A 22,136-nucleotide genomic window follows, 5' to 3' on the forward strand; every position below is an offset into this window, starting at 1 on the left:
TATGTGGCGTTGTAAAGCCTCATTTTTGAGATCGCTGAGATGGTGTTCAGCGTGCACGAGATGAATCCGTGCACGAGGTGCACAGACACGTTATCACGTGATTAGCTCCGTTATCTTTATTCATTTGCCTAAACATGGTCCATCATCCTCAGAACACCCTAACTACTTCTCAGATTTTAGTATCAACAAAACCTTTGTCAAACGCTTTTATCTATTCTAAGTTCATAGATATACTCTCTTGTTCAGCGCAATCAGTAAATTAAATAACAAATTGGCCATGACTGGTCAGGTGCATAGTAATGCAGAAAGAAGAGAAGAATAAAAATATTATAATATCTTTTGTTTGAGAGATTATGTGATAGCTAGGTTTCGGGTTGGTATGTCTGTCCTGGACTCGATGGTTGGAAGCTAGGCCCGGTGCGTATTTTGGTAGCTTTTATGTTGACGGCGAGAAACCATGCTATCTTTGCTGGACTTTTGTAATGTGGCAATTGCCACATCGAGCGTAACCACAAGAAGGGCAAGAATTGCTCCTGTAGGGTATGGAAACAGTACCACAAGAGCACTGCATAACTGTTAGTCTATATAACTTACAAGATACTATTCTGTACTTGCACACTGCCATACGAAGGTATGTTTCTTCTTTCCAGCCATTCTCACACGCGCTGCCGGGGGCGGCGGCATTGGCAAACATGACTGAGACGAAGAGATTATCCCCTCCGTACTAGTCGCGCAGGGATGAGGGGTTTGCGGATTGGGGTGAAATGTCATGGTAGTAGTTTAAGCTCTTTTAATCCAAGGCTCTAACACTACAATACACGATCACTCTGGTATTTGATGTACCTGCAAAACGCAAGGTTGATTGAATTCACCACGGGAAGAGCAATGAAAATAGAATCATCAACTTATATAAGAAATCAGCATTGTCCGCAGCGGACAATTGAGATCAGGGGAGACCTTCCCCCCCTTCTAGATTTCTTTGTCAATTTGCTTTTATGACACAAGTGTTGCACACGTCACCCACCCGGTGGACAAAAACATGGATACTCTACACAGTCCACCACTCAACTAAGGTCAATCGAACTCCAGAAAGCTAGTAGCATTTTAAAATACTGAAAGGCGCGGGTGAACGATGTTGTCGACTGTATAGTACAATCCATATTGAGTGTCCATATTTCTGTCCACCGTGTGCCACCATCCCCATGCTGGCCTTTGTGTCAACAGCCCCAGTGTTATATTCTTGGTGTCAGGCTTTTTGGTGGAAATCCCATATGAGCTGTGGCCTTCGGAAAAACCTTTTTGCTTCACTTTCCTTTTCTCGTCTACTCGTCATCTTTCATCCCATCCATAGAAGCTTAACTCATCATTACATAACAAGACAACACGATCTGGAGAGTTCAGCTATGCTTGAAGAAGAGCAAACTATGAATTGTCACACATCGTACACTATAGACCAACTTTTATAACGGTAGCTCATAAATGGTGCATGCGCAGGGATTGGTTACCCGAGCTTTTGGCGGGCGGCCGCTGGTACTTATACAGAAGAAGAATGGTTAATCTCGAAACCTGCACCGTGCCGTGTTTTTCGCCGCGTCTACCCGAATGAGAGATGAGAGCGCACAGAGTACTCCGTTTGACAAAGTGCCCTGGCCGAATTGTCATACATTCTGTGCCTGTTCCAGCTCGATGGTATCTAGTCATGTCAAATGTGTTCGCAGAATACGTGACTCTTTACTCACTCGAATTCTGGGCCAGCGGCTGGGAATTCATCGGGTCGGCGGACGGCTTTCGATAAAGGAAGCGCAGTAAGGTACCTCCGTACTGAAGCACTAACGCCAGCAAACGAAGGAGCAACATCAAAACAAGCGTCGCGAGAACAAATGTTGTGGGGCTCCTTTTAAAGAACAAAACTTCCTGTTCAGAGCTAAAGTACTGAAGCACCATGCCAAGAGGGGTGGTGAGTAGTAGTAACTAGTATGTGTCAGCATAGCGGGTATGACGGTGATGGTGTCACATGCCTCGACATTCACTCGTGTGCTGCGACTGGTTTTGATAGCTTCTTCTTGATTGGCACATGCTGCTTCTGTGCTTCTTTCGTTAAGTCTGCGCATATCCTTGCTGAGTATGCATGTTTCTTCGTTTAGTTTATGCACACGCTCGTTCAGCTGGTGGCTAGCCTGTTGGTACATGTTGCTCTCTTGATTGAATCGATTGCTTTGTATTATCGAGCGGTTGTTTTCGAGTTTAAGTATACGCCCCAACTAACATCGTGATTAGTAAAAAAGCTCTGTCCATAGTGCTCTTCACGTACATGCGTTGCAAAGCGCTTGCAAGAGTCATCGAGTGAACAAAGTCTAGTCGAAAGATCCGTGAGTTTCTCAAACGACTCGACAATGCTACTCTGTACAGAAAAACAGTCAGTGATATCTGAGAAGTAGCACATATCGCCGTGTGGTTGGCTGAAATAGTGGTACGCTCGGAGCGTGGCTGAAAGCGTGTCACGGAGCTGGCGCAGAAGCTGCATTGTTTGTATGGTCTTGTCCAGAGATTTTTTAATGTCGTCAGCAGTCACGGCTTCGCGAGTGACACCACTATTACAACGGTCTTGTGATTTCTGTAATGTGTTAGTTGGCGGATGAGCATGTGGAGAGAGGAGCGTACCCATCTCTCTACGCCTTCTTCAATCGTTCGCACAAGATAAAGCCATTTTTGCAACACATACTGGATACGATGCGCCACCAAACGTAGCCAGTATCTCCTTGCATCCCGGACTGTGATGGACTGTGAAGGGGTGGTCAAGTCGAAGCCATACTCGGATGTTAAGAAGTGTCCTTTGAATTCGTCGATTTCCTCGATATCCAGGTCATCGTTGTCAACCTGAGTAAAAACATACCCTGTCCACTGGAGATCACTCCAACCACAGATCACCAGAGTCATATGCCCCCGATGTAACGAGTGGGGAACGATTTGTCCGTCGGCATTGGCTAGTTCGAGAAATGAGAGGTCTACTATCGAGTCATCCGTAACCGAGCTTCCATTCTGATTTGATGGCCTTAGAAGTAGATGTGCCATGTGAAATTCTAGTTGATATGTCATAAAGCCTAGTGTCTGTTGCTTCGTGAGTTGTCGCTGGTACAATACATGTATTTCAGACAAGACATACCGGTATGTGTACGCGTATGGATGTTTCCAGAGCAATGTGCTTCCATATTGCATCACGTAATGCCTTCATCTGGTGATGCCAACCTGTCTTAGCCAAGGCACAGACAAAACTTGGTGTCAGTTTAGAAATGTATCTACCGTGTTGTCAGCGAAGTACGTCGACATTTTTATGGTGGATAGAAAGTCACAAAATACATCATACGCTGATCGACATCTCGAAGAGTCGGATGACCAAAGCGCTGCCTTCAATTAGATTTGTTGTGACAAAGTGTCATACACAACGAACCGGCTGCTCCAATTTCTCGCGCAGTTCCTTCGCATCGAAGCTTCCTTGGTAATCCCGACAACGCCCAGCATATATCTCTCGATCATCTATCCATGCCCATGGTTTACCGTCTTGGACCATCAATACTTCATCGACCTGCTGCGAAAGAAACTTAGTAAGAACTTTAGCTTCCCACGAAACATTGGATACTTCAAAGCTCCCGAGAAGCTTGGTAATTAATTCCCGCTCGGATACTTCGTTGTTTCCACCCAAGGGCTCCGATTCTGTGTCGTTTGTTTGATTAATATCTGACCGATCTTGATGAACAGGATGATCATCGCAGACTCGTGGTTTAGAAAAGATCCGGTCCCAATGTTTACCATTGCGACTATGCGACGCTGTCTTTCGAATTTTCTTCACCACCATGACGGACCTTCTCGATGATTGCCTCATATGAACAGTGTCTGACACGCCGAACGCGGGACGGAAACAAAAAATCCAGGTGACAAAGTGTAAAAGCGATCAGAAGCAGAGCGCAGCAGCTATTGGTTTCGATGTGCGAGGAGAGAAATCGTATGTAACACAAAACAGCCTCCTCAAGATTATATCTATCGTTTTTGAGGAGGATCCCGATCCATGACAGTGTCTGTTTCGGCCTCATAGTCAACCGCGCGGCTATTAGATCAATACAGCAACATTGAGTGTCACAGCCTCGCTCTATGCGCCCTGGTATCAACCTTGGGCATTCACGAGGCGCAGCTCTCAGGTAATATGCGAATCATAGGTGGATTAGCTGCGACAACGCATAAGCGCTTTTCAGTTGACCGGCAATGAAATGTGAGGCTAACCGTCATCATGAGTTTTATCCAGCCATCTAGCATACCCTATTGCATCAATTTATCAGAATTCAAAGAAGGGCTTATATATTGACGTCCAAGTGCTGGTTTGAGTACGTTATGCTGCATGCAAGATGGAGAGGCTGGTATGCAACAAGGTGGTTTAGCGTCACGATCGTCATCACCGGCTAAGCTCTCGCAAGCACCAAGCTCTCCCCAAGCTCTCAACCTCTACCACAAACTCGTAATTGAGGCATCAACAGTCTCACACAACGCCCAAAATGATCCTCCGGGCCCTCACTTTCTGTACACTAGCGCTTAGCGCCTTCACAGCCACCCCACCCCAAGCCGCCTCCACGCTCCTTTCCGCCTCCGAATTCCAAGCCCTTACAGCCTCCGAATCCGAGTCACTCCTCTCCCTCCACCGCCACCTTATAGAAGTCGAATCGATAAGCGGTAATGAAAAGAAAGTCGGCGACTGGCTCTCTTCCTACCTACAGTCGCACAGCTGGACGGTCGAGCGACAAGAAGTCTCACCCGGCCGGTACAACCTGCTTGCCTACGGCTCCAAACGAGAAACCACCATCCTCCTGACTTCGCACATCGATGTGGTGCCGCCTTATTGGCCCTATTACTACAACGAGACGAGCGGCGTGATTGGGGGCCGCGGCAGCGTGGATGCAAAAGGAAGTGTTGCGCCGATCATTATAGCTGCAGAGGGCATACGAAAGCATTTGTACGATGACATTTCGCTGCTATTTGTCGTCGGCGAGGAAACAGGTGGTGATGGCATGCGCGCATTCAGCGACTGGTCCAAACGACCCTCATCTCACGAAATCGTCATCTTCGGGGAGCCGACAGAAGCTAAGCTAGTGTGTGGACACAAGGGCATGTTAGGTTTCGAAGTCAAGGCTACAGGAAAAGCAGCGCACTCCGGGTACCCGTGGTTAGGCGTGAGCGCAAACGATATCCTAGTCGAGGCACTAGGTGAACTGCTCAAGCTACGACAACATCTCCCCTGGAGCGAAAAGTACGGAAACACGACTATGAATTTCGGGCGCGTCCAGGGCGGTGTCGCCGCAAACGTGGTTGCCGAAACCGCAGCTGCGAACATCGCGACGCGACTTGCGGCCGGCACGCCCAAGCTCGTTCGCGAACAAATCGTCGACACGCTTCAAGGCGTTAAAGCAGCGGCGCAAGAGCAAGGCGGCGATCTAGACATCATCTGGGGCAACGAGGGCTACGGCGTCGTAGACATCGATTGCGATGTCGATGGCTTCGACACTCTCACGGTGAATTACGGTACCGACGTGCCGTTTCTCTCCGGCGACCACAAGAGATATCTATACGGTCCCGGTTCTATCTTCGTCGCGCATTCAGATCACGAAGCGCTGAAGCGCAAGGAGCTCGAGCAAGCTGTGCTTGATTACCGTCGGTTGATCATCAAGGCTAGCGAGATGCGTGGCGATGCTAGTGCTCAGGATCAAATCGAATTGTAGGATATGTACATAGAGACACAGCGAATCATCATGATATCAAACGATAATAAATGTACCCCCACATTTAGTCTACCAGGAGAAGAGTCTCACTCTGAAATCAGGTAGGTCTGAAAGCAGGTGCCCCATCTCGTTTCTTCGTCCCCAATCTTCCCGAGTCCCTCCACCGTGCCTGATGAAAGACTGGATAGTTTGGGATTCAGAAAGAAACCGATGGATTTTTCTCGCGCATTTCCATCACCTCCCCTCTCTTATACAAGATAAGAAAGAGGGAGAGAGAGGAGGAGGAAAGACAGAACCGACCAGCCATGGAGGCGAAAAAAAATGCATGGTCGTCTGTGAAGAATCTGTTCGTTGCGCTGTGATTTTGTGTGGAGAAAGAAGGAGAACAGAATAAGGAAAGGGGAGTAAGTAACTTGGGGAATTTGAGGGGTCCGTGCGAAGGAGAACAACGACGTATGTAGAGAAAGAGAGAGCAGAATATTTTTTAAGAAAGGGAACTCATAACCAGCGCTATGCATTCTACCTACCCGAAAGGCTCAACGCCAGTAATGCTAATTTTTCTTCCTTTACATAATCTTACATTTCTACTATACAAATCGTCATAAAAAGGGCGTAAAAAGCGATGGAGGTAGGCTTTTAGCTAGCGATAGCCGGGACGCCATCGTCCTTTTGTGGAATACCTTCTGCCTCCTCTACTGCTTTGGCAGCATCTGACATACCCATGTCTCTAAACTGCCAGCCATCGGATTCCTTGACCCAGTCTTTTCGCTCACCAAGGATAGCAATGCTGCTTTCTTGGGCGCGCTGGACAAGGAATTCATCAGCGACGGCTTGTACCTGCTCGGCTGTGACATCGAGGAGACGCTCGCGCCGCGTTTGCAGCATGTCGTCCGTGACGCCGGAGAGGAACTCGCGCATGCCTTCACGGCTGACGCTCTGTGGGGCGTCGTGGCCCTGGAAGGCGCTGAGCTTGGCTTCTTCGAGATCTTGAGCTGTCCATGCGCGATCGCGCGCCCATTGTCCGGCCTCAGCCATGATCTTCATGCTGTTTTGCGGGTTGGGGTCGCGGTATGAGTACATGCCGAAAAGACCACCGAGACCGCGGGCGTAGGCACCACCTCCGTAGGCACCACCCTTCTCACGAATCTCAGGATGCAATTGCTTGAAGGTGAGCATTTTCGAAAGAATCTCGAGAGGCGCGCTAGAGGCGTGGGTGTAGGGCACAGTGGGGACAGTGCGAGCCGAGTAATAGACTTGATAAGGCAGGGGAAAGAATGATTTTGCGTTGCGAGGGTATTGCTTCTGTTGTGACGTCTTTGGGACTGACACGTTCTTTGGTAGGGTGCTTAAGAACCGGCTGAGCGCTTCTTGGTTGGGTGTTGAACTCTCACTCCCACAGTTGAGCGCAACGCGGAGTTGGTTGCTGTTTGCGATGGTGAAGGACTGAATAGCCTTGAGCTTCTGAATGACATCACTGAGCGACTCTTGCGACGCCAGTGCAGTCATGAGCTTGATCTGAGTAAGACCTCCTGTCTCTTCCGCCAGACGCCCTACAGGAGTTATACCAGCCTCGGCAAATCGCATGGCATAAGAATGACCAGACTCAGCAATGGAACTGATTGCGCCACTTGCTGCACTCTGTAATAGCTCCCGGATCTTCTTCTCAGCTTCAGGGCCGTCAAAGTCCGTCTCTTGAATGATTGTTCGAAGAAGCTCGTACATGTCGGGGATGTTGCGATCAAAGGCGTAGCCAGAGAAAGCCATGCCCTCCTCGTAGGCATCGAGTGACAGTGGTGATTGAGACGAGTGGTAGCCGACAGTGATACCGCCCGTCTTGAGTTTGATCTGTTCCTCGAGCTGCTCCATTGTCTTGTCCTTGGTACCAAGGCGCATAATAGCACTTGTGAAGAGCGGAATCATCTCCCGTAACTCGTCTGGGAGGTCTTGGAGCTTGTGCACTGCACGGAAATATGTCAGACCGTTTGTAGGAGCCTCGCGCCATTGAACCTTTACACCATCCAAGTCGGTGTGGCGCAATGGTTTCCGCTCCTTTTCTCGTGGGATATCTTTGACATGCACAGAAGGCAAACAGCTTAGGTCTTCATTCCTGGCCTCTTCTTGAACCTGTAGCAGCTGAAGCTCCCGGTCTTCTAGATATTTTTGTGCCTCCTGCTCACTAGAAAACTGCTTGGTAGTCTCTGCAATCTTGGTTGCTAGTCGTTGACTCTCCTCGTCTACAAGCTCTTGGCTGAATGTCTCGGAAGGCTGCATGGTGAATGTCAGGGTGTTGTCGGTGAGGAGATACTTTTCAATCAGGCTCTCCAGATAGCCTCCCTCAGCGTACTTCTTCTGGAAGGCGTCGACGGTTTCTTGCCATGCAAGAGCCTTGATTGGGTCGATGCCGTTGAACCAACCTGGCTTGAGTCGCTGGAGGATGCCCATGCCGAAGTTTGCTGTCTTGTGCTTCAGTGAGAGCTCAAGCTGATGTAGGATACCATCCACTTTGATCTTGTCGAAGCCATTCCTCTGAGCTTCAAACAGGGTTTCTGCAATGACTTGGCGAACCTTGGGTACATCATCTGCCTTGACTGCATCCAACCCTATCGAAAAGACTCCCCGTCGCCCTGCGCTATCGTAGCCCGTGTTTGCACTAAAGTCGGCACCCAGTCCGGATTCAACAAGATTACGATATAGGGGCGATCCGTATCCACTCATGAGCAGGCTGCTCAAGACACCAAGCGCAAAGTTCTCGACAGCATCGGCAGTGCCACCCATCAGCCAAGTGACCGAGGTCTTGTACTGCCTGTCTTGAGGTACAAGCGGATCCAGAGGGCCGGGAACGGTGACGTGCTTGGGGGCGTCAAGAGTAATTGGCGCCTTGACTTCTTGGTCAACGGCAATTTTGTCAAAGCTGCTCAAGCGGCTGTCCACCTCTTTCAAGTGCTCTTCCAATGGCATGTCACCGTATGTGAGAATCTTGGCGTTGCTGGGGTGGTAGTGGTCGGCGTGAAACTTGCGCAACTGCTCCCAGGTAAGGTCGGTGATCTTCTGTGGGTCGCCTCCGGAGTTGTTAATGGCAGGATAGAGATGCTCCTGAAATTTGGTATAGAACAGGTAGCTTGCGTCCGACATTTGTCCTTTCATCTCGTTGTAGACGACGCCCTTGAAGACGATGCGCTTTGCGTTTGGGTCGTCGGATTCCTTGGCCAGTGGGTTCTCGGGCCCCAGGCGCCAGCCTTCTTGAGTGAAATCGTTCTCCTTGAGAAGTGGATGCAGGGTCGCATCGAGGTATACGGACATGAGGTTCCTGAAGTCTTGGGCATTGGTCGTGGCGAAGGGATAGCCAGTGTGGTCGGCAAAGGTCCATGCGTTCATGAAGTTGGACAGGGAGCGGGGCAGCATCTTGAAGAAGGGGTCGCGGATGGGGTACCTGGGCCGTCAGTTTGTGATTCGTAGAGGTCCCTGAGAGTTTCCTCACCTCTCGCTGCCACACAGCGTGGTATGTTCAAGGATGTGCGGCACGCCGGTGGCATCTGGCGGGTTGGTCTTGAAGCCGATGGAGAAGACATTGTTGGTGTCCTCGCGGGCAATGTGCAGGTATTCGGCGCCCGTCTTGTCGTGTTGAAGGTGAAGGGCCGTCAGTTCGAGCTCGGGCACCTGCTTGACGCGCTTGAGGGTGAAGCCATGGAGCTGTTGGCCGACAGTGGGCAGGCCGGTGGCGTTGGCGACAGCGGCATAGTGTCGTCGCGCAGTGGCCGGCAGCCTAGGCGGGAATTGCCGCCCAGCAGAGCGCAGCATATTCGGTCGTGGGCCGGGTGCGGATGGGTGAATAGGCGTCGCAATGCCTCGTGCCTAGAGCGTGCATATAATGTGAGCGTACTGTACATACGAAGGCGGGACAGAAATGCTGAGCAGCCCAGCAATGACGCCTGTGTCGCCGATTGGCCGAGTGCGCCCTGTACCCAACACGGCTAGGCTGCAAAATCACAGCGGCGCAGAGGGTGCCTGAATGGGCAGTGGATTGGCTGGAGCGGGCGCTGGCCCATGTGCTCCTGGTCGATATTGAAGCTCGTGGGCGTGGTGGAGACGGTGCGAAGTACTACTACGTACATTCACTCCTACTCCGACGACAAAAGGCCTGCGTGGTGCCCGCCCAACGTCGACGACACTACGGCCTGCTGCCTCCCCCCACCCCGTCCATCCTCTCGCCCGACCCGACTGGACTGCCCGGACTGACTGCGACATCTGCTTCTGCTTGCCCTCTCGCCCTGTGCACCACGCTGTTCCGAGACGTCGGCGGAGACACGGCCACATCCTCTCCGCGCGCATTGTTACTCGGCTGCCGCTGCTGCTGTTGCTGCCGCTGCACTGCACAGCGGACGCGCACCCCCGCTGCGTAGACCTCGCTCTTCCGACGCCTCCTGTACATGGGCATGGTGGCATAGGCAGCGGCTTCGTCACAGGCCACCACCACGGGATCCACCAGCCACGGCTTCATGGCCACCGTCGCCCAACACGGCCAGCCCACATCTGCTCACTCATCTCGACTACCGCACGACTCTTCCCGTACCACCACATCGCCCTCACCTGCCGCCATGGCGCCCGCACAGCACAATCCGGCGCCTGCGCCAGCGCCTGCTAAGAAGGCAAAGGGCAAGAAGGCCGCCGATCCCTCGGAGCAGCAGAAGCAGATCCAGGCCAAGATTGCTCAACTCGAACTCGACCAGGCAGGCGACAAGGAGCAGGAACTGGAAATTGGTGCGTCAATGTCTGGCCGTGCAAGTGGTGGGGGCGGGGATGCTCGAGGTGGCGTACACCACATGTGCAATTCCATCGCCATCACCACGGCCCACGGCCCTCTCATGTAAAAATAAATCGCTGGCTGACCACGGCATGGACAGAACGCGAAGTCAAGAAAGCAAACCGCGAACTCTCCTCGCTCCTCTCCAACATGGACGGCCCCCTCTCTCGCCTCGAGGTCGTCCAGAAGCGATACACCGAGTTGCTGTCCGACATGAAGCGCACCGAGCGCGAACACCAAAAGGCAAAGAAGCGCGGCGACCAGCTGCAAAAGGAAAAGGACGCCCAGCGCTCGGAGCTTAACAAGGTCACCACTATGAAGGACAAGCTCGACAAGCTGTCGCGTGACTTTGCAAAAGAGAACAAGAAGTTAAAGGATGAACTGCACAAGCTCGAGACCAGCGAGTCGGCCGCCCGCCAGGAACTTCACGAGCGCCTCGAGCATCTTGTCAACGACGTCGACGATTGTATAGCCGCTGCGAATGGGCCAGAGCCACAGAATCAAGCCGAGCAAGAGTTGGACGAGCTGTAAGTCTGGAATCCGCATGTGTGTTGCATTGGCTAAGATGTTTAGATTCCGCCAAAAATTCAAGTCATTCATCGACCAATACGAATTGCGCGAGCTGCAGTACCATTCTATGCTTCGGCTCAAGGAGCTGGAGATACAGTATCATTCTGCCCGCCTCGAGCAGCAGCGCAAGCAGCAAGAAGCCGAATCGTCAAAGTCGCATCAATTGACCCGCCAGGTCTCGACCTTCTCACAAACCGAAACCGAACTCCGTACCCAGCTCAACATTTATGTCGAAAAGTTCAAACAGGTATGTCTAGTCTTCCACCCCTAGCTGGTCTGTATCATCATGGTTAATACTGACCAGATGCAGGTTGAGGAAACCCTCAACAACTCCAACGACCTCTTTCTCACGTTTCGCAAAGAAATGGAAGAAATGTCCAAGAAGACGAAGCGCCTCGAAAAGGAGAACCAAAATCTGCAGCGCCACAAAGACATCACCAATCGAAATATTGGCGAAATGGTCGAGGAGCGCCAAAAGATGCAGGAGGAGCTTGCCAAGAAGACAAGGGAGGCTGAGGAGCAGCGCAAGAAGATTGCCCGATTAGAGACATTGTGCCGCGGCATGCAAGCACAGGGTCGCGGGCAAGTACCCATGCACGAGCTGGAGCACGAGGAGCACGAAGAGGAAGACGAAGAGGTGACGGAGAGTGAGTACGAGTATGAAGATGAAGATAGCGCAGAGTACGACGACGACACCGAGGAAGACGGCGTTGAGCCTGCACCTGAACGTCGACCCTTTGGACCCGTGCCACCGCCGCCTCCACCGCAGCCAGGCACGCAGGGTAAAGTCAATGGACACAAACAGGTCAATGGGCAAATAAATGGAGTCAAACGCTAATAGCAAATGTCAGTCTCTCATGCTGTTCCTTTGTCTTCTTCTCCACAGTCTGCACTTGCTACGCCTACAGATTCGGCCCGCAAGGCGCCCAAGATGTCATTCGCGGATCTTATTGCTCGCAACTGCCGCCCTATGAGTGACGGTGATATGGATCGGATAGCGCATGCCGTTCGTGATATTCTTCAAGACGTGCTAGAGGAGCGTAACACGAGAGCTAAACAGAAACGCTAGGCGGGTCATAAGAAGAAGTGAGTTTTGCTAAATGTTGAGAGATAGGAAGACGACAATTCGTCAGGCTGTTGTTGTTGTTGCTACCATTATTATGCATTGTCTTTTGGACACTGGTGGATTGAATTAAAGGGGAAAACAGAAAGGAAGGGTTTATTTTATCATTCCGGTATTTTTGAGTTGCCCCTATTACTTCAGTGTAAAAAATACCTGGTATTTTGTCTAACCCAGTACAAAAAACGCGGGAGTTGGTTGGTTAGGCCAAGTTTTAAAATAACGTATCTGCGTTTGAAAGACTTTCCAAGATCCCTCTGTGTCCTTGTTCTTCTTATTCTAATTTTATAACTAAAAGAGGAGAGAGACAGAGAGTCATGGTGCAGCATCTACACCATTTCGAAGTAGATCTAAGTAAATGAATCACAATAACAGGGATGGGCATTTTACATGCATTTTTTATACTTAATACCACTATTCACACTACCATCATACCATTCCCTCCCCTTAATTCCCGCACCTTTTCTTTCGTTTGTGGAAGTTGCCATCAAAGCATAACCCCCCAAAAATGCACAGCACTACTAATCCTTCACAACAACCACGAGTAACACTGATGCACTGAAGAATCTCTCAGCACAGTCAGTCCTCGAAGTGATTAGCTCACCACGTAACGAACATTCTAGATACAGTACCTCGTATTTCCTTCATAACAGCACTTCTTCTTCTTCTTCTTTTTTTTCCATGTTGTACGGGAAGCCGATATCGATGCCCGCTTGTCCCAGTTCTGATCTTTACAAACGGATTTGAGATAATGAAGAGGATTTGTTACGGGAGGCTGGCAGGGGATGGAGAAGGGAGTATTTCATCTTTTTTTTCCCTTCTTCCCAAGGGTGGTGAGTTGGGAGGATTTTGGGGGTAAAAGTCGGTTCGGGTTACTAACGGGGTTTATATACGGCAGGGGAGGGGGGAGGGGATACCTGTTTTGCTGTTGAGTGTAGTGTTATCGCCTATAAAGGTGCAGGAAATAGTGTAAGACGCGATCTTGTGCATCTTTTTTTTCTGCATTTGGTATCATGTTGCGGGGTGTTATGAGTGCGGGTACGGGATGTGCTGGCTGTGAACGAGGTAGATCAAGTTGGGGCAGGGTGTGAGTCTATGGCCAGCTCCAAAAGGTAAGTACTGGTCTTCTTGGTCACATGTACCAGACATGATAGTGATAAAAAAACACTCCCCCGAATAAAGTTCAATTCTTTAGACTTTTACCAGCCTGCTTTTCCACTGTCTACCAACAGTGTATCAACAGTGGTTCCTCCTTGTAGTGCTTTTATAGTGAGCAGGCCAGTTGGCACATCATCTAGAATAAGATTGCCACTACACAGTGTATAGCCGTCCAGAGTCTCGGGTAACGCGCTCACCACGATGTCCTTCTCGCTAATCTTCGGTGCCAATGTCCCGGGTTGTGTAAAAGGTGCAGCGATACGCACATGAATATCCTCGCAAGAGCTAGTAGGCGCCGACACAGCAACAGTAGTATTAACAGCCTTGCCGTCAAGAGCCGTCAAACTCTGCACCACGAATATATGGTCGCTAATCGAAAACTGTTGTTGAACACCCGCACCACTCACAGAAAAGGAAGTTGCATTCCGGATCGAGGGTCCAGATACCGAGAAAGGGAAATACGTCGTGGTCCCATATCCAGCAGCACCGCGACCAAAAACAGACTGCCCAGTCTCGGCTTCGGCGACAAGTGCAATGTCCGTCTCATCCTGACCCATGCGAAGTGTAAGTGAATTTAGACTTCCGTGTCCCGCTGCAGTCAGCACTCTGATCTTACCCGAAAACACCAATTTGCCATCGATCTGGGAGTAGTCATACGTAACGTTAATCGGCTTGACGGGGATTGCCGTGACGACGTCGCCGAGTTGCACGTGAGATGGCACGGTATCGATGGCGCGGCGCATAAGCTTGACACAAGTATCTAAGAATGCAGGTCCTTGTGCAAGCAATGCTCGCATGGTAGCGTTACCGTCGCTCTCATAGAGCCGAAGGTCAGAGTTCATAGTCTCATTGTGCGAAGTCACCAATGGGCCGCCTTTATTGCCCGTCCAATGCACATATTCTCCCACAACGTTGGGATCAAAGACACCGCGTGTCGTGTCGAAGTTGCTACCGCCGTTGGTGTTGTTTGGTGTGACAAATGTTTCGTCTACCACTTCGGGGAAGCCACCATGATGCACCGAGCCCATGGTATGGCCGCAGGCCGTGAGGCCAATGGCATCTTCCACTTTTTCGAAGCCAGCGCGCTCGAAGAAGACGAGGGTTTCTTCGAGGCTTGTTTCTGGCGCTGGGACGCCTGTTGTGGAGCCTGCGGAGAGAGCGTCAATGCGACCGGGGCGATAGGGCATGTTGTTGCCTCCACATAGATTGTTCGACATGACGGTTCCGATTGCGATTAGATCGGACACTGATTCTCTAATTAGCTGAGAAGAAACAAAAACAAACAAACGAACAAACATGACGATTGAAACGAAGATTGGATACATACTCGAAACAGCACCGTTGACATAGGGCCTCCAAAAGGTAAAACTGTCGTTGAACGCACTCCCCTTGTTCTCTTCCCTCGCCGTCTCAAACCCAATGCTTGCATCCACTCCACCTGTACCTGCGCTCACATTGGCCGTTATGAAGTCATGGAAAAGAACACGCATCCACTGGGCTGCCGTCGTGCGGCCACTGGTCAGTGCAGCATTCCCTGTCTGCGTCACATAGCGGTCACAGGGCATGATTGCAGAAGAAAAGTTGGATGCGTAGGCGCCCCAGTTGTCGACGAGGATGTGCTCAAGGAGATGTGTCTGGACATCTGGATAGTAGAGCGCAGCGCTGGCCGTGGAAGTAATCACTGCGATTGCAGTGGCGATGTTGATTGAGGCCAACATGATGACTTGGTGGATTCTCTGCCCGACATGGAGGCAACATGGTTATATGATAGATATATACAGGGGATTTTGCTAGTAAATGCAAGCTGCATGACTGTTTCCAGTAGTGTATTTGGCTTTGGGTAATATTCCTATCTTGAAGGAGGGCATGGGTGGCGAGTGGTGTCGAGCCGCGGAGGGACAGGTGGGTGGGGTGAAACGAGTAGACAGCTCTTTTCTGCTTTCTGATACTATAGGTAGTATGCTATTGGTCGCTGGGCACGTGCGTGTCTCGTTGTAGTATTGCTAATGCTGAGGTAAACATACAATAAGCGGGGGGTGAGTACGCCCCTTGTCAGATTGAGTAGGAGGAAAGTGAGAGGATTGGGTTGGAAGATTGGAGGCGTGCAGCCAGAGCGGGTCGGCGTCTTTTGTTCAATTGATACAAAAGGCTACCATGAGCACAGCAGGAAAGGTCCTAAAATCCGTCAAGTAGTCCAAACCACTCTTCTTGGTTGTGTAGAGGGCGAGTAGTCGGAGGATGCTAATTGGCCGAGTGCGGCGACAGGGTCTTGCGGGGAAGCAACACAGGTACAAGCATGAACCGAGGCATGGCCATCGCAAACTCGCCAACCTCAATGCCCATTACCGGCAAATACCCGGGCCCTGAACATGTGGAGACATGAAGCAGGAGGCGCGCTATTTAGCATCCACTTCCCCGGACCCATCATGGCGCCGCATAGAGCTGTCTCCCTTTCACCAGCATGGCGCCACGAGTATTGCAGACGCCCCTGTCCCAGCTGCTGGGCATCCAGTACCCCATCATTCTAGCGGGCATGGCGAGAACCTCTGGAGGTCCTCTGGCAGCCGCCGTGTCTAACGCTGGTGGGCTTGGTGTCATTGGCGGTCTGGGCTACACGCCTGCCCAGCTCCAGTCCATCATCGACGACCTCAAGTCCAACCTTGATGACCAGAATCTCCCCTTTGGTGTCGATCTTGCCCTGCCTCAGGTAGGCGGCAGCGCGCGCAAGACGAACCACGACTACACGCACGGCCAGCTGGACGAGCTTATCGAGGTGACTATCAAGAACGGAGCAAAGCTGTTTGTGAGCGCCGTGGGCGTGCCTCCTGCGCGCACGATCAAGAGGCTCCATGAGGCGGGCATCTTGATCATGAACATGGTCGGACACCCCAAGCACGCGAAAAAGGCGCTGGACGCTGGCGTGGACATTGTATGCGCGCAGGGCGGAGAGGGCGGTGGGCACACGGGCGACATTGCAAACAGCATCCTGATACCGGCTGTCGTGGACGTTGCGCGCAAGTACAAGAGCCCGTTGACGGGCGAGGCGGCCATGGTGGTGGCTGCAGGAGGCATCTACAACGGCCGCAGTCTAGCCAGCAGTCTGATGCAAGGCGCGCAGGGCGTGTGGGTGGGCACGCGCTTTGTCGCGTCAACCGAGGCAGGCTGCTCCAAGATGCACAAGGAGAATGTTGTCACGGCCGACTTCACCGACACGGGGCGCACACTGGTGGTCAGCGGCCGTCCTCTGCGGGTCCGGTACAACGACTACATCAAGGAATGGCACCAGAGGGAGGACGAGATCAAGAAGCTGACCGAGGCGGGCATTGTGCCCATTGCCAAGGACATGGACGACGGCAAGGACGTCGACATCCCGTTCCTGATGGGGCAGGTCGCGGGCGTGATTGACGACATCAAGCCCGCAAAGCAGATTGTCGACGACATGGTGCAAGAGGCAGTCGACATGCTGAGACTGGGCCAGACGTACATAGGTGTCGGAGCGGCGGGGGTTAGGAGCAAACTGTAGTAGTAGTGGTAGTGGTGATGGTGGTGGTGGTGGTGGTAGTACTACTACTACTACTACTACTAAGGACAGGGTGCACGAGTTTAAGTTTGTTTTGCCATGGCTAGCTTGGGCGTGTCTGTGCCGTTAATGTTTCGGTAGGGCTGCATCCGCCCTGAGTTGCTTGTTCGTTGTTTCGGTTCGTGGCATGGGACGGGTAGTGTGATGTTATTATATTAATTTCTTGTGCCAGTCAGTGCAACCGTCGAGGTCAAGAGGCTCGCCGTGCACGCCCACTCCAGGGCCAGCAGTGCTGAAACCCTCCAAATCACACACGCTCTTTGTTTTATTTTGGGCGTGTCGGATGAGCAAGCACACCATGTCGCTGGCCCTGCTGCCGTCGCAGTGTAAGCATGAGCATGAGCATGAGCATGCCCAAGGGGGGCCCTCTCTGTGTAGGCGAGCGGCATCCCGGAGATCTGCGACCAGGATCGCGCTGCCCGAACACATGGCAGCACCAGTCGTGACCAAGCTCAGGAGAGAGCTGACGGCGGCCGTTGGACTCCCCTCCGTGATATTCACAACTAATACTACTGTACATAGTTTTCTTCCATTTACGGCCCGGCCAGACCTGACATCTTTATCTCTGCCTCCGTCGACCATCCCAGGCCCCTGGCATTTGCCGTCCGTCCGCCCGTCTCCACTCGCTACCAACGGCCTCTACCGCATCGCCGTCTCATCCCTCGTCCCCGTCCGCGGCGCGCGCTCGCCAGTCCACACTCCTGCCTGTCCATAGATGACGCTGGTTGCGCAATCGATCCCACGGAGCAGCGGCGCATCATTCCATGCAGTCAAATCTCAGAGCCCAGGCTGAGATTCAGGCCCAGAGGAAGAAGGTACGTCTGCTCCTCATCTGCCTCTCATCCGTCCCTTGCCGCTCCAGCCAAACGCCTGTGCGCCCGCAACAAGCAAATCCCACGACCGCAAATTGGGCGACAGACATGAGAGCATGCAAGAATGCAACAAATGGAGAGACTTGGCCCCGCTGACTCCCCGTGAACAGCAGCTTGCAAACTCGTATAAACAGCTACTCGAGTAAGCCCTCGTTGCCACGCCATGCGCGCGCTCCCGGCGCGTCCTCCACATGCACCCGTATCCTGACAACCCCCCCTCAACAGTGAATTCGCAGCCACCGACCTCAAGACGGTCGGCAATTATACCGTCGGCAGACTGATAGGCAAGGGCAGCTTTGGAAAAGTCTACTTGGCCTCGCACAAACTCAGCAATGGCTCCAGAGTGCGTCGTCGGAGCATGGCCGCAATCTCGATACCACAACGCTGACCACAACACAGGTCGTGCTCAAGAGCGCGAGAAAGGACGATGCCAACCTCGCGCGCGAAATCCACCACCACCGCCAGTTCATACATCCCCACATTGCTCGCCTGTACGAAGTCATAGTTACGGAGCAGATGGTCTGGCTGGTGCTCGAATACTGTCCCGGCGATGAACTATACAACTACCTCTTGGCAAAGGGCGCTCTCGAGCCTGCCAAGGTCCAGCGCATCTTCACCCAGCTTGTCGGCGCCGTCACCTATGTCCACAACAAGTCGTGCGTCCACCGCGATCTCAAGCTCGAGAACATCCTCCTGGATAAACACGGCGATGTCAAACTGGTCGACTTTGGCTTCACCCGTGAGTACGAGGGCAAGTCCAACTATCTGCAGACATGGTGCGGGACAATTTGCTACAGTGCTCCGGAAATGCTCAAGGGCGAAAAGTATGCTGGTGAAAAAGTAGATGTTTGGAGTTTGGGTATCATTCTCTACGCCCTGTTGGTGGGCGAGCTGCCTTTTGACGACGATGATGAAATGGTTACCAAGACAAGAATCCTGAAAGAGGAGCCAAAGTTTCCAGATTCCTTTCCTCCACAGGCAAAGGAGTTATGCCAGTCCTTGCTTTCGAAACGGCCGATTCTGCGTCCTACCTTGGCCGATATACTCCAAAACCCTTGGTTGTCGGAACACGCGCCGCGCCAGCAGGAGACGCTAAAGCTGCAACAACCCGCTCCCTTTTCCACCGAGCTAGAGAAGGAGGTTTTGCAGCGTATGCGTGCTGCTGGAGTTGACATTGACATGGTGATTGAGAATGTGTTGGCACAAAGATGTGACTCTCTCGCCGGTTGGTGGGCATTGTTGCTCGAGAAGGAAGAACGAAAAGCCAGGAGGAGAGAGCGGAAACGAAAAGAAAGGGAGGCAGAAGCAAAGAGTATTCGGCGGTTGAGTGCTGCAAGCAGTCGTCTCGACAAGCTTGCGCCTACCATTAGGGAAACAGACGAAGAAGGGTACCATCTACCCCAGACACCAAAAAGTCGCGGTAGAACGGCGAACCGCAGCAGTCTACATGGTGAGTAAAACGATTCTCTCATTCGAGGAATGATGCTAACTTTGACAAGGTGCTCCAGAACTACCCCGTCTCCCAGAATCGCTAACTTCTCCCAATCTCACAATTGAAGACAAGCCCCTACCTCCGATTGACCCTCCCCGAGGACGCAAATCCCACTCTGCGTCACGACCACCACTTCCTGCGAAAGACATTGATAGACGGAGATCACGTAGTAGCATGCTGCAGGTTGTCTCCAATCCCGATCTCCTTTCGCCAAACGGATTCGTGCCCAAACCGCGTCGAAAGCAGCCCATCATTGGCCATCTGCTATCCCTCCGGAATTGGATAAAAGAAACATCGAAGCGCGCACGGTCACCAAACTCGAAAGCTAGCAGTGTGCAGTCTCCAAAATTGCCCGAAAACAGGTCTCCAGACGGAGGAAGACGAAGGCTTAACACAGCCAACCGATCGTCCGTTTACACGAACCCAAAGTCACCGCCAATGGCACCGGTTTCAACCAGACCACGAACCTCCACACACGGCTCAGGCTCTGTAAGACGACTATCAGCGTCTCCGGCTCCACTGACACCACGGTCGTCATACCGCCGGTCTTCTGGTGGTCTCCGAGGCCGCAAGTCCACGTCATCATCCGTGTCTTCGATCCGCAGCATGCCACACCACCACCACTCTCACAGCAAAGCCTCGTCAACCTCGTCGGCCTCGCTTGCCTCACCCGCCGTCTCAACATCCGGTCACTCGCACAAGCCCTCCAAATCTCCCCACAACAGCATCAAAGTCCTACCGGCCACACCTACATCATCCTCTTTCCCCTCAAACATCCGCGTCGTCCGTTCCAGATACCCACCCGGCCTCAGCGAATCCAGCGCCGCATTCGGAAACGGCCACGCAATGCCACCCCAATCCCCAGGCCTCGTCTTCGCGAAACGCAAACGCAGCGTCTTCAAAGGCCCCATGCTCAACGTCAACACAGGCGTTGGCAACGGCAGCTCAGGAGGAGGCGGCGGCGGCGGATGGCGCGGCAGAAGCGGAGAAGGGGGCTCGGGAAGCCGTGGCACGAGTTCGCAGGGTAGACGCAGCGGCGAGATCCTGGGTATTACCGAGGAAGATGAAGAGGAAGAGGAGATTGAGGAGGTCGAAACGTTTGGGGGTCGCTTGGGTGAGGGCGAGTTTGTAGAGGAGGTTTTGGGGCCGCCTCTTACGCCGCCGATGAAGGAGGACAAGGAAGGTGAGGTGGAGAAGGAGAAAGAGAAGGAGAAGGAGAAGGTTGAGGGTGCTTGAGGTGAGGAAGTTTGAAGGTAAAAGTTGTTCTTGTTGGAGTTTTCTTTCTTTTTTTCCCTCCCTTCTTGCGTGTGTGTGAGTTGATCGGATTAGACAATTGTTCGATTGTGGGATTGTTGTTGTAGATGTTGACCTTTTTTCCTTTGCTTCTCTACCCTTTTTTTTCTTATCCTTGTCATGGCATACATCTTTTCTTTTCCTTTATCTACTCTTCTTATATCCCTTGGGTGTTTTTATGCCAATGTAGTAAGCCATCTTCTTTCCCTTCTCTCTCTCTCTCTCGTTTTTGCATTGGCATCGTCTCACTCATACAAGCATACCCCTTTGGCGTATATAGGTTTACCCCCTTTCTTTCTTAATCTGCAAGAAAAAAAATTGATAGTTTGGTACTTTTATTCCTCTCTCTCTCTCTCTTTTCCGTGTGTCCCCTCACAAACGATATGTCATCACCGAGATCGACAAACATAGTGCTGACACACTTGGCTCACCGACATAAGCAATACCCGGAACTTCCCGAACCCAATCTCCCGGGATCGATATACATAAAACGGTGTCAATCGGCCGTGATGAGCTACTTACTTACTCCAACTGCAGTCTCCAACTTTTGTCACACACACACATGCATATATAGACATACGTACACACCAAGGGTACAGCAAGCAAAAAATAAAATAAAAGAAGCGGTGAAGTCGGTGGGTGTAGGAGACCGGAAAGTCATTGCCCATCTTTTCCAAAGAGGAAATTGCCGCATCCGAGGTAATCAATAAGAGTTTTTTGTGTCACGGTTGTACGACAGCATCTTTTTTTTTCCTATTGAAATTTCCTAGAGAAGAGAAGAGAAGAGAAGAAAAAAAGAAACCAGGGGTAAGGGTAGTGGAAAAGGGGAAATCAAGCACCCAAAGACTATCAGGGATAGTCAGTGATTGCTTGTTACAGCGGTAAGCAAAGCAAAGCGGAGTAATAACTTGTGTATGTACGTGACTGGACCCGCGGGGGGGGGGGGCGGGTGAGGTATGCAAATGCAATGCAGTGTGATGATTCCATGCAAACGTCGGAAGCCGAATATATTGTACGAAAAAGAGGACAAGGAAGAAAAGGTTTAGCTCTGACACATGTGAAGTTTTGGGTTTTTTTTTAAACCAACTCAAAACCAACGTGTCGCAATACCCATCTTTCATTTTGGCATTTGGGGGGGGGGTGGGGGAATATAAGAAATACAGCAACACAACCCTGAGCAACCACCGTCATCGTCAAATACTTTGTGTAAAAGGACACCCCCCCCCCCCCAAAAAAAAACAGAAACGGAAATCACTCACATAAGCTTCTTTATCCGTTTTTTTCCTTTTTTTTTCCACCCGTAACGCGGTTCTCGGGTTACGGGAAAGAAAAAGCAAAGATAAGAAACGCGTGGGGGGTGGGAAGAAGAAGAAGAAGAAGAAGAAGAAGAAAAAAACGGTTTCCTATGGTACTTACTACTACTGCTACGAATGGAATGGGCAATCACACACGTGCCCTGTACTAACCGTGCACGCGCCGCAGAAACGC

At 51.6% G+C, this 22,136-nt stretch overlaps 8 protein-coding genes across 8 annotated transcripts; 4 read left to right on the forward strand and 4 right to left on the reverse strand.

The window, feature by feature from the left end:
* Positions 1-362: 362 nt before the first annotated feature.
* On the reverse strand, positions 363-694 carry COCMIDRAFT_30865 (uncharacterized protein; the record flags this gene model as incomplete). The annotated part of the gene is made up of 2 exons (XM_007695143.1): positions 363-565; positions 595-694. The coding sequence occupies 2 exons, from the start codon at positions 692-694 to the stop codon at positions 363-365; spliced, it is 303 nt and encodes a 100-aa protein (XP_007693333.1).
* A 964-nt stretch (positions 695-1,658) lies between these two features.
* Positions 1,659-3,853, reverse strand: COCMIDRAFT_41480 (uncharacterized protein; the record flags this gene model as incomplete). The annotated part of the gene is made up of 7 exons (XM_007695144.1): positions 1,659-1,693; positions 1,740-1,971; positions 2,019-2,261; positions 2,312-2,614; positions 2,662-3,108; positions 3,164-3,296; positions 3,624-3,853. The coding sequence occupies 7 exons, from the start codon at positions 3,851-3,853 to the stop codon at positions 1,659-1,661; spliced, it is 1,623 nt and encodes a 540-aa protein (XP_007693334.1).
* Positions 3,854-4,544: 691 nt separating this feature from the next.
* Positions 4,545-5,762, forward strand: COCMIDRAFT_109552 (uncharacterized protein; the record flags this gene model as incomplete). Its single annotated transcript, XM_007695145.1, has 1 exon — positions 4,545-5,762. One exon carries the CDS (start codon positions 4,545-4,547, stop codon positions 5,760-5,762), a length of 1,218 nt encoding a protein of 405 aa, XP_007693335.1.
* A 636-nt stretch (positions 5,763-6,398) lies between these two features.
* Positions 6,399-9,560, reverse strand: COCMIDRAFT_9924 (uncharacterized protein; the record flags this gene model as incomplete). Its single annotated transcript, XM_007695146.1, has 2 exons — positions 6,399-9,192; positions 9,241-9,560. 2 exons carry the CDS (start codon positions 9,558-9,560, stop codon positions 6,399-6,401), a joined length of 3,114 nt encoding a protein of 1,037 aa, XP_007693336.1.
* A 999-nt stretch (positions 9,561-10,559) lies between these two features.
* COCMIDRAFT_109560 (uncharacterized protein) lies at positions 10,560-10,865 on the forward strand (the record flags this gene model as incomplete). Its single annotated transcript, XM_007695147.1, has 1 exon — positions 10,560-10,865. The coding sequence occupies one exon, from the start codon at positions 10,560-10,562 to the stop codon at positions 10,863-10,865; it is 306 nt and encodes a 101-aa protein (XP_007693337.1).
* A 2,587-nt stretch (positions 10,866-13,452) lies between these two features.
* COCMIDRAFT_109559 (uncharacterized protein) lies at positions 13,453-15,129 on the reverse strand (the record flags this gene model as incomplete). The annotated part of the gene is made up of 2 exons (XM_007695148.1): positions 13,453-14,657; positions 14,739-15,129. 2 exons carry the CDS (start codon positions 15,127-15,129, stop codon positions 13,453-13,455), a joined length of 1,596 nt encoding a protein of 531 aa, XP_007693338.1.
* Positions 15,130-15,872: 743 nt separating this feature from the next.
* On the forward strand, positions 15,873-16,934 carry COCMIDRAFT_109557 (uncharacterized protein; the record flags this gene model as incomplete). Its single annotated transcript, XM_007695149.1, has 1 exon — positions 15,873-16,934. The coding sequence occupies one exon, from the start codon at positions 15,873-15,875 to the stop codon at positions 16,932-16,934; it is 1,062 nt and encodes a 353-aa protein (XP_007693339.1).
* Positions 16,935-17,755: 821 nt separating this feature from the next.
* Positions 17,756-20,591, forward strand: COCMIDRAFT_9928 (uncharacterized protein; the record flags this gene model as incomplete). Its single annotated transcript, XM_007695150.1, has 5 exons — positions 17,756-17,806; positions 17,974-18,005; positions 18,089-18,206; positions 18,263-19,313; positions 19,363-20,591. 5 exons carry the CDS (start codon positions 17,756-17,758, stop codon positions 20,589-20,591), a joined length of 2,481 nt encoding a protein of 826 aa, XP_007693340.1.
* Between the last annotated feature and the right edge of the window lie 1,545 nt (positions 20,592-22,136).

Source organism: Bipolaris oryzae (genome assembly GCF_000523455.1).
Source record: "Bipolaris oryzae ATCC 44560 unplaced genomic scaffold scaffold_275, whole genome shotgun sequence".
In the NCBI taxonomy this organism is placed as follows: Eukaryota; Fungi; Ascomycota; class Dothideomycetes; order Pleosporales; family Pleosporaceae; genus Bipolaris; species Bipolaris oryzae.